Here is a 16,113-nt window from a genome sequence, read left to right as displayed (position 1 = left end):
TGGCATTTCACGAATTTCTAGTATTTAACACAACAGAACCTTTACTTTCATTGTAGAACTCAGTAACACTTTTGGCTGGCAATGCTCTCCAAATCTTTTTAAGGTAGTTAAAGAACCAATAGGTGACAAAGTAACATCCTTCTGGAAATCCTGTATGTTAAGCTTACATTGGGCAAGGATCTTCCTTTTGAATTTGAAAGTCTAGAAGTAATATTTCTCATTGTTCATAATGAACAATTTCCACTGTTTTATACCAAAGTTCAGTACTGTAGTAGAAGAGTGAACATCCCAACTCACGGTTGCATATTTTAGTATTATTTGCTTTCCATTGTTTATTCTTATTGGACTTTATATATATTCATTGAGATTTGCATAATGATCCTCAAGTGTTTTCCATTAATGACTCTTCCTCTTCCCAAGGAACCACATTGGTCACAGATGAACAGTTGGCCCTCTGAAAGCCCTGACAAACTTTTCTGGCTACCCAGCCTGAGCTCTCATAAACACCTCTAAATATCCATTCTTTTTTCTTGATTATGAAAGCTGGATACTATTAATAGTCATAAGCTTGCATAAAGAATAGGAGCCCTCTGCCACACAATGGGCATTCATTTCTGGACTTCTTAACCTATTGGTTTTAATGGAGTCTATTTCACGACAACACTTTAGATCCCACACCTATTGCTGTGTAGCTTCCTGACTATTTTACTGTAAAGCACTTTCTCACGTGAACTTTTAAACGTCTCAAATACTTTGCCACAATCAGATCTCTGTTGACAAGAATTATGGAACATAAGAAGAAAGGCAAAATGCCATTATATGATAATAATCTTTGAGAGGTCTTGAATATCTGAAACATTTATCTTTAGTACTTTCAAAAGTGTCTTTCCACTCATAAGAGAAAAAAAATTAAAAATGCAAAATGGAATATAAGATAAATATTTGTATTACATTTACAAGCACGGATACCAGTTCCTACCAACTACAAAGATTCATATATATGTGGTGAACCCACTATTTAGAAATACAACACACATATAAGTACACATATAAATATTTATTGTTTATTCAGCATCAGAACTATGACTGATGTCAAATAAGAGCAATGCCCAAAGAGCAGAATCAGAGACTAGAATTTTATGCGTGATTCATGTATCTTATTCATTATATTCCACATACTTTCTTCACAATCACAAAGCTCTTTTATCTCATGTTTCGTACACACTTTCTTCCATATTTCTTCAAACCTTTCATCTGCAACATTCATGCCAGTATTGTGGAGAATTTGTTTAATCTACAAAAATAATACAAAATAATACAATTCATGTAATTCTGGTCAGCATTTTGTTAAACTATACAGCATCTGGCTTTTACATATTTAGCAATCTCTATTTGCCACAGAATATTTTCCCACTCTTAAAGTAAAACTACAGACCACATCTTTCATCCTTAACCAAAGAAGTTCCTATTTAAGTAAATCTGAATATTATTGCAATGAAAGCTTAACAAAATTGTCTGTAATTAATGAAGTAATGTTGGTGCACTACTTCAACACTCGGGAAAAATCAAACACAGAAGACTCAGGGCAAAGTAAATGTTTTTTAAAAGCTCTAAAACTAGTTCTGTTTATCCACTCTATTTTTGCTGTCTGCAGTTACCAGCACAAATCAGATTATATTATTATCTGCATTTCACAGCAAGAGTATTATACACAAGATCATCAGCTGGTATAGATAAGCCGGTGAAGTGACTAAAATGAAATGGCCCACATCAACTTTGGGCCTTGCTATAATTTTACACCAGAATAATTCAGCAGAAGGGATTTTTTTCCATACTTTCTCACTTGGTTGCTTCCTGTTGCATGCCTCCTTACACTGACCTGTTGACTCATCAGAGAAAGGTACCTTTAGAAGAATATTGATGTGCCCTGTGTTTCTATTAGTAACAGTAAATATTTGGCATCTTCAATTGTATCGTATATGTGTGTGTATGTGTGTGTTACATTTATACTATGGAGATTTTATGCATGCATTGAAAAAGACCTTTAACACAGTCCAATCAACCTCGTTGATCATCTTCCTTTAAAACTGTCTTTTGTATAAATATAGGCCTGACCCCAGTACAGCAAGTCTTCAGCTTCATCTTAGCCAATAAACCTATGAGAGTTCATGCAAGCTGAAATTGCAGGAGGAAAAAAGAGACTGAATTTTGCTTCTTTAAGCATAGGTGTTGTTCCAGTTGTATCAGTCATATTACCCACAAGTAAAACAAACCAATGATCCAATCTTTTCAATGAGCTAGTGAAATATAGAAGTTAAACTAAAAGCAATATTCCATCACAGGATACCACTGCAGGGAGAATAAAGGACTACATGCTCTCATAATTTGGCTTCACCATATTTATAAGAGAGAGCTCTGTCCGGACTCATCACTGCTGTAAAATCATCACTGACCAAACCACAGACTATTGTGTGCAGGCAGGATAAAACTCACTCTCAGCTGTGATCAACATGATCATGCGGCATATAAATTACACACTATTCCTCAGTTACATAACTTCTATTCAACAGACTGGAGAGAATTTCAGTGAAGAAAACAGCAAACCCAAGAACTATTTTATTCTTTTGTAACATGATGAGTCACCTCATGAAACTGTTTTATAGTCAGAATTTGCATTCATTTTCACCAGTGTATACAAAAACTATTAGTATTAAATTACTCCGGGCTATCATTTAACAATAATATCATACAATCATATAATAATATTTCATTAACTATGAAATTTTTGAAAACATTAATTATACATCAAAACAATAATCATAAAATTCCCAAACAGACATGAACATAGGGTGTTTTAACAGACTCAGAGGTAGTTCTGCACTGAATTCTCTATAGCTGGTATAGTCTACAGCAGAGTATGACATCTCAGGACATGTTGTAACTTCAAAGAAGAGTTCTATCTAGTGCTTGGCAGATGTAATTGGCTTCTCAATGAAGCAGGAATGCCATTTACCATTAGCTATATGCTGCACACACACATTTCCTGCTTTCAGAGCTAGATTATAAAGTGGTAAATGCTCATGTACACAACATTCTGACAAGGTGTTTTATGAACATGACACCACACCTTTTGCCCCCAGTCACTAACTAGCAACATTCTTTTCTGTAAAATATATATTCGAGTTCCAGATCCACTTTCAAACATGACTGCTGAATATTTAATATAATGAGTAGTAGAGAGGAAGAGGTTGTCATGGCTTCTTTTCTCATTTTAGATTGGAATTTCACATTTCATTACAACTGTCTAATAAATTGTACTTCAAGTAATGAAGCTCTCTCTTAGTATTTTTTCACTATAAATTGCATAAAAAATGTAAAAACAAAGTGGTAAATAATACTGAAGAAGAAGCAGCAAAGTTGTTTTAGTATTTATGTGGGAGAAACTCTGGTCTGTGAGGAAACAGAGTGGCAGCACCTTGCAGAGATATCAGACAGAAAAATCATGGAAGTCCCCAAGTAAGTCCCTGGAGTCTCACATCCCATCTTCCTCTTCAGAATTATGAGACAACACAGCATTGCTGTGTGACTCCCAATGTCCTCCAGCACTGTACAAATCCTTTGTACATCTACGACTGTGACTCAGCAGAGCACTTAAAAGGTGCTTTCAAGTGGTTTGCTGAATTTGCCATTAGCAAAACCTGCCAAGTTTGTCTGAGATGCTCTTGCCAAAATTTTCCACTAAACATCCCTCTGTGATAGAAATTATTTTTATACAGCTAAAAATCTTATTTTGGGGCTTTTTAAGACATCTCATGGAATCATAGAATAACTTAGGTTGGAAGAGATCTCTGGACATCATCCATCCAATGACATAATCAAAGCAGGGCTAACTTTACTATTAAACCATGTTGCTTAAGACCTTGCTCAGAAATTTGAATATGTTGGATCTCAATAAAATCAACATCTACCATCTTTATGAATAATTTAGAATGTGAAGAGTACATATTTTTCAGACAGCTGAACGGACGTTAAGCAAGATGGTAATGCTGCACTATGAATTTTACAACCTGTTTACTTGATAATATGACTGCCCACTCCCACATGGCTAGCAGAACAATTATCTTGGAAGAATATTCTGAAGGAATTCACTATACCTCTGCCTTTGGTCTCTTTTTTAAAAGATCTCTTTCATATACTCCCTTTTGACTGAAGACAGAAGGGAACAATATTGAAAAACTATTGCCCTGGTCACCATAATTAGTTGTGTCACTGAGGCGGCGAATTCGAGGAGCAGGAATATCTGAACGAATTGTTGGAATACCACACAATGGATAACCTGTGAAAATCAATCAACAGGCAGCATGGATAGATAGTGCCAGGGAGGATAAAACATTTTGCATGAAAGAAGAAGAAATGTGATGCTTGACATAGGTTCAATAACAAGTTATATAATTTTCTTCCTTGTGTCTTTTTTCTCATTTTTAGAAAACCTGGCTTCAGCTACATCACGAAGCATGAAAACAGGGAATCTTGCCGTTATGTACCAGAACTTACTTACTTAGTTTTTCCAGCGGAAAGTATTTTAGGTGATTCCAAGGAGATATGGTTCTCCCAAAATTACTAGCATAATTTCTCAAAGACATCTAGATTAACTTCAATGTTTTGAATAGACTATCCCTTCCAAATTCCAAGCCCCTATCTTAAAAGACTCAGCTTAGATAAATTAATTCAATATTGTACATTAGTAGAACCTGTAGCAATACTTTTAAACTTTGCTCCTGATTTTGTCCTAAATAATGCTCAGAAGTGAGTAGCACAGTCCACTGTACTTACAGGATGTAGGGATACCACCTACTACAGCATTGTACTGAGAAGATGATGTTCGATAATTTGTGTAGACACAGTCTGTTGATCTTGTAAGCGGTTTTGGCATCTTTGCTGTGCTTCCTGGTTCTTTTAACATGAGATCTTCCAGCTTCAACAGTGGTTCATCATCTTTCTTTGTGTCTTTTGGAAGATAGGCATCTAATTTTTTCCCTATATACAAAAGTTATGGTACAGCCAAGATATACTATCAACACATTATAAAATAAGAGGCAAAAAACTTTGCTTGAAGAACTGTGAAGGAGGTAACATAATTCATTTGCATTTCTGATAGCACTTCTAGGAGATGTTTTACTTTCTCTTGATCTGTAGTATTAAGGAAACTTCCCAGTGACAATCTCATTCTGCAACACAGAACTCCAGGATTCTGAAACACATCTGTACCTGAGACTCTGCTGGTGGTTAGCAAGGTAAATGCACTCTCTAAATCCTACTCTTCTAAAGGAGCACCTAGGTTACAACAGCAACATCCTTTCAACAGCTATTCTAAGAACAAGATCAGCCCCACAATTTCCCAGTATTAAGGCATCTACCTTTTGTAATTATTTTTTCTTCAAACTCTTTAACACCCCTTTTATCTTTCCAGTTCAGAAAGTTTGCAAAGTCCCGGTAATTAATCAGACCATCCTTATCCAAATCACAACAGTCAAATAAGGAATCCAGGAGTTCATCATCTAAATTCACATTCAGCTGAAAAAAGATCTTTCGTAGGTTGTCCTTGTGTATAATTCCATCACCATTCTATTATGAAGAAAATAAAACAGTTGTTATATTCTATCATTGTCTAACAGCCATCATAAAATAACTTCACCAAAAGAAACACAAACACGTGTTTATACAGATATATAGATACATATCTACAAATAGCACCAGACACACCATTTCAAGAAGAGTAACATTGCTGAGTACAAAAATAAACCCTAAGTATTTTAAAAATAAGAAATATGAATAGGAAAGTGTCAAAAAGTAATTTTCAACTTAAATAATACAGTGATTTGAGAGTAAAGGTGTGACAGGATATTGTGACAAGATAACAATCGAATAATAAATGTTGAAGAAAAGCCAAGATGTCTTCAAAAGTAAGACATCAATCATTCTGTATACATTACAATTAATGTTACATATGAAATGTCAATTATAATTTTTTTCTCCAGAGAGAAAAAAAGAAAAGATCTGAAATTCTGACGCTTGGCAACTGAGTCAAAAAGTGAAGCTCGGAAAAAAATATGGACATAATCCCTTCCACTGTTTTCCCTTTACAAAGGAATGCCAGATTTTGAAGTCCGAAAATTGTTAAGATTACTCCTGCTTGTGTGTCTCTTGCTCCCTCTAGCCTGGAGATTGCAAATAGTACTATGAAAAGCTCCAAATACTATTGTGTCTAATTCCATATAGCATATCACAGCAGATGAAACATACAATAACTATGAAGTTGTCTTCACAGTTACAGTCTTCATCCATATTTACCTTGCTATGCTTATGTTTCTTCATGTCTGTATCTCTACAGCACAGCGGCACTAATGTCACACATTCTTTTACATTTATCTTTTTCAGAGCACTAACCTTATCAAAATGTCTTAATGCTTCTAATAACAGATCAAAATTCTCATAGTTAGCTTTCTTCAAACACTGCCGAACTGCAATCAAGATAACTCTTTCTCTGTCCTTCCCACGGAGGAACTCACATGGAACCCGGACATGCAGAAGACCATGAACATCTGTAAAAATGAGCAATTCCTCAATTAGTTGTGCATATACAGTAAACAGACATATACAAAAAACCAGTTTGCATTCTTAAGGAAAGGAGAATTTCAGTTTCAAGATGCTGATTTTCAGCACTGCTGAACAGCTGATACAGCCATTTCATTACAAGATCAAATGGTCCATATCATTATTTCTCTACTCACACACAGTTAATATCAAAAATTTTGGAACATCTTAATGTAGCTTCACAAATCTATCCACTGCTTCCAAAAGCTTCTGAAAGCAGTAATTGTTACTCAATGTCCAGATAAATGAGCAAAAAGAACATACACTATTAATCTACCACTTCCAGTCTGTCATGTTTCAGATACTTATGAGAGCCAATGTAGTATTTTGGATAATGATATATCATTGGTTTCTAGAAAGACAATGTACTTTTTAATGTTACTGTTCCCATTTTCTATGCATCCTAACTTTATTAATATTTTTAAATACTTTGGCACACTGAGCTACAATCTTCATCCAAATCCCCAAGATGCCAAGGTCACTTTCTAGAGTGCAAGTTCATTCAGAGTTCAGTAACAAACATGAGTAGCTCACCTAATCCCCCTCTCACAGCAATGTACAAGCATGATTTTCTAATTGTTAATAATGAATTCCTTTAGCTTCTTCTGCTCTTCCCTATAGCATGAACTTTATTACACTACATAGAAAAACATGTAAAAGCTTATGCACTCTTTGAACAAGCTTTTTCTGGCCTAGATTAATTGGATAACTTTGATCTACTTCATTTTTTTGCTTCCCAATTATTGACTGTATTCCCTAGTTGTTAAACATAATGTTAAAACATCATCAATCCCAACACTGACTATTTGAGTTTACTAGCTTTCAAAATTTTGTCATAATGAAAATTAACAGTTTTACTCTGTTTTCTATCTCCTCACAACCTTCAAGAACTTATTATTCCTATTTACTTCTTGTTACTTTTACTCTTTTTAGAGAAGTGCTTGAGAAATCATTGAGAGGGAAGATGCATAATTGATTTAAATAGCCATTTTAATTTGTCACTTTGATGATAATAAGGGGTTTCTGCTGTTTCCCATTTTGTTACATTCAGATACAAGGCTTTAAAAAAGAAAAAAACACACCATCATGATAATCCCAAACCTAAAGCTTCTTTATTTCTGACATTTGTTTTTTTCCCACTAGCAACTTCAAATCCTCTCAAATTTTCATTCCAAAAATTTATTGTCAATAAATTTTTGTACCTTGCCTCTTAAGATTTTAGGAAAACTATATACACAACCAACAGCAATTACTTCAGCACAGTTTCCTCAGCAAGATAGGATTTTATTCTGCTCTTGAACTTACCATCCTCTGGAGGGATTATCAATCCAAATGTATGGTCTGGGGGAACATTCATAGTTTCTGCTATACTGTCAATAAGAACATTTCTTTGTTAGTTGTCAAACAGTTTATTAATAGCCAAAATAGAACCCCTGATACTATTAGAAAAAGTGATTATATAATTAGGGATGATATAAATAGTTCACCTGAAATTTGTTTATCAGGACTTTATTTCAAAGCTACCATTCCTGAAAAGCATCCTTTTACAAAGCTGATTAGAATGTTCACTGTTTGTAATGTAACACAGCCAAAAGTAAACACTAACTTTTTGAACATTTATGCCCATTAGAAGGAAAAACATTCAATGCTATTTTTTCCTAAGAAAATGATAGAAATGTGTGAGAAAAGTCCTTGTAGTCAAATGATAGGAATACTTAGACAGAATCTCCAACTGAAATATCTCAAATAAACTACTTTTGGCTAAGGTGGAAAAATTGAATCACATCTCTGCTTTTCCACATGCATTTTTGTGCCTACCAAAACCAGCAACCAAGCCCATATCCATGTGGAAAACTTGGATCAGTTTTATTTACCAGAATTGAAGATGCTGTTTGTGACATTAAAGAACTAATTCTTCTTTTAATTTGAAAAAGATGCAATGCTCATTTTATTTTTAATAATTAAATAATTAAAACTGTAATCTGAATCAAAAATCCCCATCAGAATTGAAAAGATAATCAATGCTTTGTTCTAAAGAACAAACCAGCCAAACAAAAACCCACACACAGAAATGAAAACACTGCAATCTAAAAACTACTATGTATATTTTTCTTTTATAATTTTAATATCACACATAGGATGTGGATGGCATAAAATTCACTAAATAAGATTTGTTTAGCCTTTACCTATCTTGTAATATTAGTGCTGGTTTCAGGCTGCACTGCAACCCATCCCTGACTGATCCCACTGCCTCATGTTCTCATGCTCCAGGTCTGTCCCACAGTAAGCTGGGACACAGGGAAGGGGAGAGGAGAAACTGACTCATATTTGCGTTCACTCCTCACATGTACTTAAGTCTGGGATCTTGAGTTTAAAATCACCTTTTGCTACCAAAGTCAACGATGCTGTTTTTGACACATTTTTGCAGAAATCCAGAGCAACTGCCTTTGGATACATTCAGGAGCCCTACATTTGCAGCATACCTGGATCCTCACCCCACTGTACCTTATGACTTCTATGGTGTTTCTTAAGCATTACAAAACTGTTCCAGATTGCTTCATAAACCTCAGTCATTATAATGATTCAGCTGAGAGATGAGATTGGTAAATGCTACTAGGTATTAACACAATTTAGTTCCACATCCTTTTCCAAGGAAGTAATAAAATTGAGATAACAAATGATTTAACAAAGAAGACCAAAAATAGTGTCAGAGTAAGCAAAATGGCCAAATCCCAAAATATTAGGTGAGATGTTTCAGTCCTTTCAAACCTTCCTAACTGCAAAATACAGGGGGAAAAAATGTCTTTTAAAGAGTGCTTGTCAGATACAGACCACTTAAACAGTAAGATCTAACTTCATTACATGGACACAGTACAGCCCTTACTAGTAACTTGTGTACTTACCAGCCTAATTAGGGCAGGTAAAAGGTCCTTTTCTGTTAAATGAGTGCTGCACTGGAAGCACTCAGTTATATTTTTTATCCATAAAAAGATAAAAGACATAAAAAGATACTGGAGAAATGGCAAAAGTGAGTGAATTTTGTGCTTGGAAGGTGTCTTTGCTTACTTACGGATCAAAAGCTTTTCCAACAAGAGGCTGGTATTTTTCCTTGAAATCATCACTTCGTTTTGACACAAGGTGTGGTGCTCTCTTCCTACAAATTATGAAAGTAACTCCTGCATATATTTGTTTAAAAATATTCAAGATTTTTTCAATAATATTTTAAAATATTATTGTATATTAAAAGAAAACAGCAACTTCTCTCAACTTAGCAATTAAAATATCTTGCTACTTAAAATCAAAGGACTTTACACAATGCTTAAGACATGCCAAGTGTTGTTGTATGGTCAAAGTGATTGGATAAACTGTTCTGAAAATCACGCCTTGCATTTTCTATTCAGTTCAATACAGCTAAGGATAGGATTGTAAGATGTACAGCTTCCTTCAATACAAAGACCCACTCTTCCTGATAATTCATCCCATTAATTAACTAGTTAACTCATTGCAACTCACGAATCCAGGTCCAAGACCCAATTTAAGGTCTTAGCTGTATTTCGCCCATCTTCATAGTGAGGGGTTTCCATTCCGTAAACAAAAGACTTGTCGAAGTGTGAGTTATACTTCCTATTGATTGGCTCCCCTGCAGAAAAAGTAGGCATTTCAACCTATGTAAAACACCTCAGGAAGAAAAATGTACCCAGTATCTTCATTCTTAAGACAAAACAATGAAGAAACAACAGCAAATAACTAACAAACCCGTTCAATTAAAGATAAATGCATTCCCCCTGTTTATTGAGTAGTTAGGAACAACCTCATTGTCAAAAGTGAAGATAAAAGGCAAAATAAAAAGCAAAAACTGCTTCAGTTGGATATTCTTTTATGTCTGATTAAAGACAAGCCCAACAGAATAAATGAAACCTAATGTAGCCTAAGTGGTGAGGGTCATGCAAACAAATTGCTGTGTAATATCTATACCTGAACAGAAATGTATACCATCTGATTTATTGTTTTTCAAAAATGCAAAAATGTTTTTGAGGTGCTGCATTTTCAGATACACTCTTGCTATGGTCTTTTGTCACAGAAAAAACCGTCATTATTTTTCTTCAAGGTCTTTTCAATCACCTTTTAAAAAGAATTATATTTAGGACTTTCAAAAATATTATTCACTGCATGTTTTCTAATAAGGGCTTCATATGGCTGTATGGCAGCATGGAATTCTTATGCTACTGCTAAGCTCCTCATCAGAAACTCTGTCTGCTCTGAAATGCTTTTTGGATCCTGGTGAAAGAGAGGAACTAGAGGAGAATGTAATGGAGTGGGTTGGGCTCACAGTCTGTGACCTTAAATCTGAGATTTCTTTCAGTGGCATAGACAATGCCAAACTCAGTAAGCAACCAGGGCATCTGTAAGTTTCTAGTTTCCTGGAAATATTTTGCTTTTCGAACAGCACCCAAAAGAAATCAGACTTCCAACTCCTCCATGAACTTCTTATACTGTTTTAAATGCCCATCATGAAGTGATTGACAGTTCTAGAAACTGACATCATGCTCTGTCAGTTGCATATTTTTTCACATTTTTTTAATAATTTATACTGTATTAATACAGTGGTTAAAATTAGTAGTTTATATCTTAAAAAATAGCATACAGTATGCACTGAACACACATAGAGGAACTTTTTATGGGTTTCTTCTCAGCCTTTGAACTTACCCACATAATAATCCTCATGTGACAGAACGTACAAATCATGTCCTTCTCTCGCTTCTTTATCCACTTCCTCAAAGGTTTTTGATGGATTTACAACCTCTCCAGCTGACAAATCTGAAAAAAAATAAATAATGTATGGTTGGGGGAGGTAAGGGGGTGGATGTATTGCTTGGTTGGTTCTTAATTGTAAAAAATATCTTGTTAGAGAAGTTGCTAATACTGTGGAAGAATGATACTTCTCACCACATTTCTAGTCAATCTACATTCAATCTAGTAACAGGGGACTAGGGAGAGAATCACAGAAACCCAGATGTACAGAACTTTTGCAAGAAAGCTACATGGGCAACACAGATGTGATTTCCTCCAGTCTATGGAAGAAAGATACACATGTCAAGGAAGTTTCTTCACTAGACCTATTAGAGTTGTTGGGAAAAGGAAGGTAAGTTGACAGCTACCTAAACAGTTCTCCCAGGCTATAAAGACAGATCAGGAAGAAAGCCAAAAGCCCAACTAGATACCATATGTTCTCAGTTGCTTGTTTCTTCATCGTAACTGAAAAATTTTTAGGCCTTTCAGTAGCTGTTATATAATAACTCTTCTGTTAAAATGGAGTTGCTGGAATCATGGAGCATGTGCTAGATATTAAATTGCAGGTTATCTTGTATTTACAGGAAATATGTTTTAATGGCACATTTTCCTACCTTTGAAGACTTTTATTCCAAATGTAGTATTAATTATATCCAAGCCCTCAGGTAACTTAGAAGACTGATCATGTGATCTACCCAAAGGTGCTTCACGATTACTGGAGTAAATTGCTTCTTTCATGTCTTGCATCCTTTCTTGAAATTCACTTTTAGCAACTGGACTTATCAATGAAGCTACCTGAAGACATCAAAAACAACACCAGAGGCAGGAAAACCAACAAACTTTGATCACTCACACATCACTATGACTATCCACACAAACAAAAGCTTGCTTATAAGTGTCCTAATGAGATCTTACATGGTTACACTGAGATAATTTTATCCACCAATTTGCAAACCAAAACTGTGTCTTGAGATAAGACCACTATTAATCAATGCTATGCTAAATTTCCAGCTAAATAAAACACTTATTGTGAGATATTTTTATTTTTATGCTAGTTTTTCCACTTGTTAATATATACATTTCCTGACTGCAATCTTTCTTTTCTTAGAACATATTAGAAACTATACTCAAATTATAGTATGACCAAAAATAAAGTGATCTGATTTTTCAGGCTATCCATCAAAGTAATGGGGACACTAGAGAAGATTTATTACTAGACTCTCATTGAATATTATATGAAGAAATATTGAAAAAAGTAGTAGCAAGTACAATTGATCCAAACCCACGCTTAGCAAACTGACGAGGCTTCCAAATCTTCCTCCAGTTAATATTTAATTAGTAATGCAAAGCCTTCAACAGACAGTACAGGCTAAACAGATCAATACATTCAACAAAAAACTTCTAAGGAGGGACACCAAAACCTGGTTGTCTTTCATTTTGGATATGCCTAATAAATGTCCTACTCAACATCCTCCAATACTAGGACTTACTTACTTCATAAAAATGCACTTTACTAACACAACTTCTGTTTTTAGAGATATGAACACTAACTGTGTGATAAAACTACCAATGATCTCTTCAGTTGTTTGATTACAGATTACAAAGATAATTTCTAAAGAACACATGCAAAATAGTCTGACATATCCAAACCATCACTTTTTTAGCTAAAAAAATCAGTTTCAAGCCAAAGGTAAGAAAACATACAGAATAATTACACCAAATTGTAAACACATTCTCAGACACCTCTTTTGCTAAGAGCTCAACTGGTTTTATCTCTGTAACCCAGAAGAAGCAAGCAGCAAAAATTATGGGTAGAAGACTGTTCATTAACTTAAATCTTGGAATGAAATTAATAATTCAGTAGCCACTACAAAAATAATGTTACTGGTAACAGTCACTGAACTTCAAATATCTTCCAATTTCAATAATGCTAAGTAAATCCTATGATTTGACCTCAGAACTCAGCCAATTCATAACGGCTGTGAAATGCTGCACTATAAATCACTCAGCTATGTACCTTTATCCCTGACTATGAGGAAATCAGTTGCTTTCATTAAGAACACTCATAAGAGGTTCATTCTTAAGCAAAAGTAAATGAGTCACATTCTTACAGTGAGTTTGGAGGTTGTCTTTATGCCATGTGTCAAGTGCGATGCAACGTTAGGATCATTTGCTGTGCCATAGAATATTATTTTAGCACCAGGAGCTGGATCTGTTGTATTTCGAAACTTTCGCACAACAGTTGGAGTAATGGGCTAAATGTAAGGCAAAGCAAAAACAAGTTTACACCAGACATTCACAAAACATTAATGAAAAAAAAAAAGTACTGCAGATATTTGTGTCATTCCAGATGTAAGAACAAAATATGAGAGTGATTTGGGCTGTAATACATGCATATATGCCTGCAGATGCTGATATTGTGAGCATAAGGTCAAAATAACCCAGACTAAATTTTATCAAACCAGCATTGCTAAGTTTCAATGCTCCCCAGTTTTAATTTGGATAACAGCTACTTCACATGTTTGTGATGCAAACTAGATTTTACACTTATAAATTTCAGAAACCTTGAACCTGATTCACAGCAATTACACCATCAGTGTAGCAATTTTGGAAATTATTTAAACCACTGTGTTGGGGTTTTTTTAATTATCATTTAAAGGGAGACCCGCTATTTACAGGATCCATTTGTGTCTCAGTAGCCTCTGACTCTTCAGGGGCATGGGGCAGGGCCAGTGAGAATCACAATTCTGGCAGGCATCCCTGTAAAGAAGAACCTGCATCAAAAGTAATAATAATTCCCAATAATTACTCTAATTGTATTACCAGAGGAAAAAACTGTGTAAAACAATCATATTTAGTCCAAACTAAGCAAGCACGGTGACTTTCGTAAAACACATGCAATGAAAATGTACTGCCAGAAGTGTTTTTCAATCCTGCCAGCTAGTCTCTATAATTCTATGTGACAAAAACCAACACTGAAATAAATGGTAGTTTCAAAAGAGAAGGGATGTAGAAAAAACCAGGAGCCTCTGCAAAACCAACTCACCCTGGGTAACACCTCTTCGAGACAACTCGCAACCGTGTTGCCTGCGGGTCGCAACTTTCCAGCCTAAACAATGCAATAAAAAAATAAATAAGGAATAACGGAACTCACTGTAATAATGCACACAACTAGTCAAACTGGAATGTGACACTATGCACGGGATGTTGTCCAATTGTCCCCGTTTTGATGGGGGGGTGTGGGGGTTGGAGGGTGGGAAGGAGCCACACCCATTTCTGGGAGAGAGGGGGCTCGCAGGGAGACGCTCCTTCCCATCCCACACGCTGCCCCTCTTCCAGCCCCTTCCCTCGGCGAGACCCCGCCCCAGAAAGGCGCGGAGAGCGAGGGGAGGTTCCCCGGCATCGGTGGGACCCCTTCGGCGAAGGCGCTCACGTTGGCCTGCTCCGGAGTCCCGTCGAGGGTCGTCTCCTCGGGGCAGGGCGGCAGCTGCTCCGCCATGGCCGCCGCTTACCCTGTTCGCTCGGTAACGGCGGCGGCGGGGCCGGGAGCGCTCGTGCGAGGCGGGCGGTGCTGCCGCCCCTCACAGCGCTCCGCCATCCCCCTCACCCAGCGCCCTCCGTCCTGCCCCTCACAGCGCTCCGCCATCCCCCTCACCCAGCGCCCCCCGTCCTGCCCCTCACAGCGCTCCGCCATCCTCCTCACCCAGCGCCCCCCGTCCTGCCCCTCACAGCGCTCCCTCCACTGCCCTCAGCGCTCCGCCACCCCCCTTACATCTTGCACCCCTCGGCGAAAGTCAGGAAATAGATTGCACTGGGCTATTTTGTAAATGTCATGCTCTAGAAAAATAATTAAGGCCCAGCTGTAGAGGTCGCACATTCCTTAGACCGATTATAAAATCGTTGAAAATCTACCAGCTTTCAGACAGGCAGGTTGAATCTTGAGGTTGAAATGAGGTCTTACATGGTCAAAAGTCTGATCAAACTTTCAATCTTTATTACTGTAATAAAAAATACAGCCCCTTTCACGAACGTTGTCACATGTTATTAAAATATTGTATGCTGGGGCATACCTCTAGAGAAAACTGCAGCTCCCACCCACGCACAGCATGGAGGCGGGTGAGAGAAGCCTGTCAGCACTACCCCATTTATCAAACACGTGAGTGCTGTCACTGTTTGTCTTAAATGAGTCAACACTTCATATATCTAACCCACTGTATTTGCCTTTTAGAAACAGATGTGGATTATTTCAGAAAAGCAGCGTGGGTAAGACTGAACAACTTTCACCGCTGTTTAACAGACCCTCAGCTCTTAAAAAGACTTTTATTCTCAGATGACACTTAGCAAACTATTCCCTTCTTCCCAGCAAAACATCTAAATTTAATCACATCCTGCTCCATTCTCTATAGTCCCATGACAGAAAAATCCATTTTAGATAAATACACAGACTGTAACTCTAATTAATCAAACATTACCATGTGTTATAATTTTATTCTATGCTCTAACATTTGTTTGATAAGGATTTTAAATGAATGATGCTGAATTAAAACTAAATTCCTTTTCTACAAATGGAAGGTGAGAGGCTCAGGCAGCCACTGCTGTCTGATGACCTGCTTCGGCTGTCCAGGTCACCAACAGTACTTGTCAGTGCTATGATCCATGAACTTCCAG

At 36.5% G+C, this 16,113-nt stretch overlaps 1 protein-coding gene across 1 annotated transcript; it reads right to left on the bottom strand.

Moving 5' to 3' along the window:
* Positions 1-1,042: 1,042 nt before the first annotated feature.
* Positions 1,043-14,974, bottom strand: EFHB (EF-hand domain family member B). Its single transcript, XM_042044107.1, has 13 exons — positions 14,879-14,974; positions 14,492-14,554; positions 13,557-13,700; positions 12,060-12,240; positions 11,362-11,472; positions 10,168-10,294; positions 9,725-9,808; positions 7,960-8,024; positions 6,448-6,602; positions 5,418-5,625; positions 4,834-5,037; positions 4,155-4,336; positions 1,043-1,294 (listed from the first exon to the last, which is right to left on the bottom strand). Exons 1-13 carry the CDS (start codon positions 14,942-14,944, stop codon positions 1,130-1,132), a joined length of 1,755 nt encoding a protein of 584 aa, XP_041900041.1. The 5' UTR covers positions 14,945-14,974; the 3' UTR covers positions 1,043-1,129.
* Between the last annotated feature and the right edge of the window lie 1,139 nt (positions 14,975-16,113).

This window comes from Corvus kubaryi, unplaced genomic scaffold (genome assembly GCF_017639235.1).
Source record: "Corvus kubaryi isolate FWS band 111438036 unplaced genomic scaffold, C.kubaryi_AGA036_p1.0 37398, whole genome shotgun sequence".
In the NCBI taxonomy this organism is placed as follows: domain Eukaryota; kingdom Metazoa; phylum Chordata; class Aves; order Passeriformes; family Corvidae; genus Corvus; species Corvus kubaryi.
The sequence above is the reverse complement of the archived record's forward strand: the minus strand, read 5'-3'. Positions and strand labels throughout refer to the sequence as shown.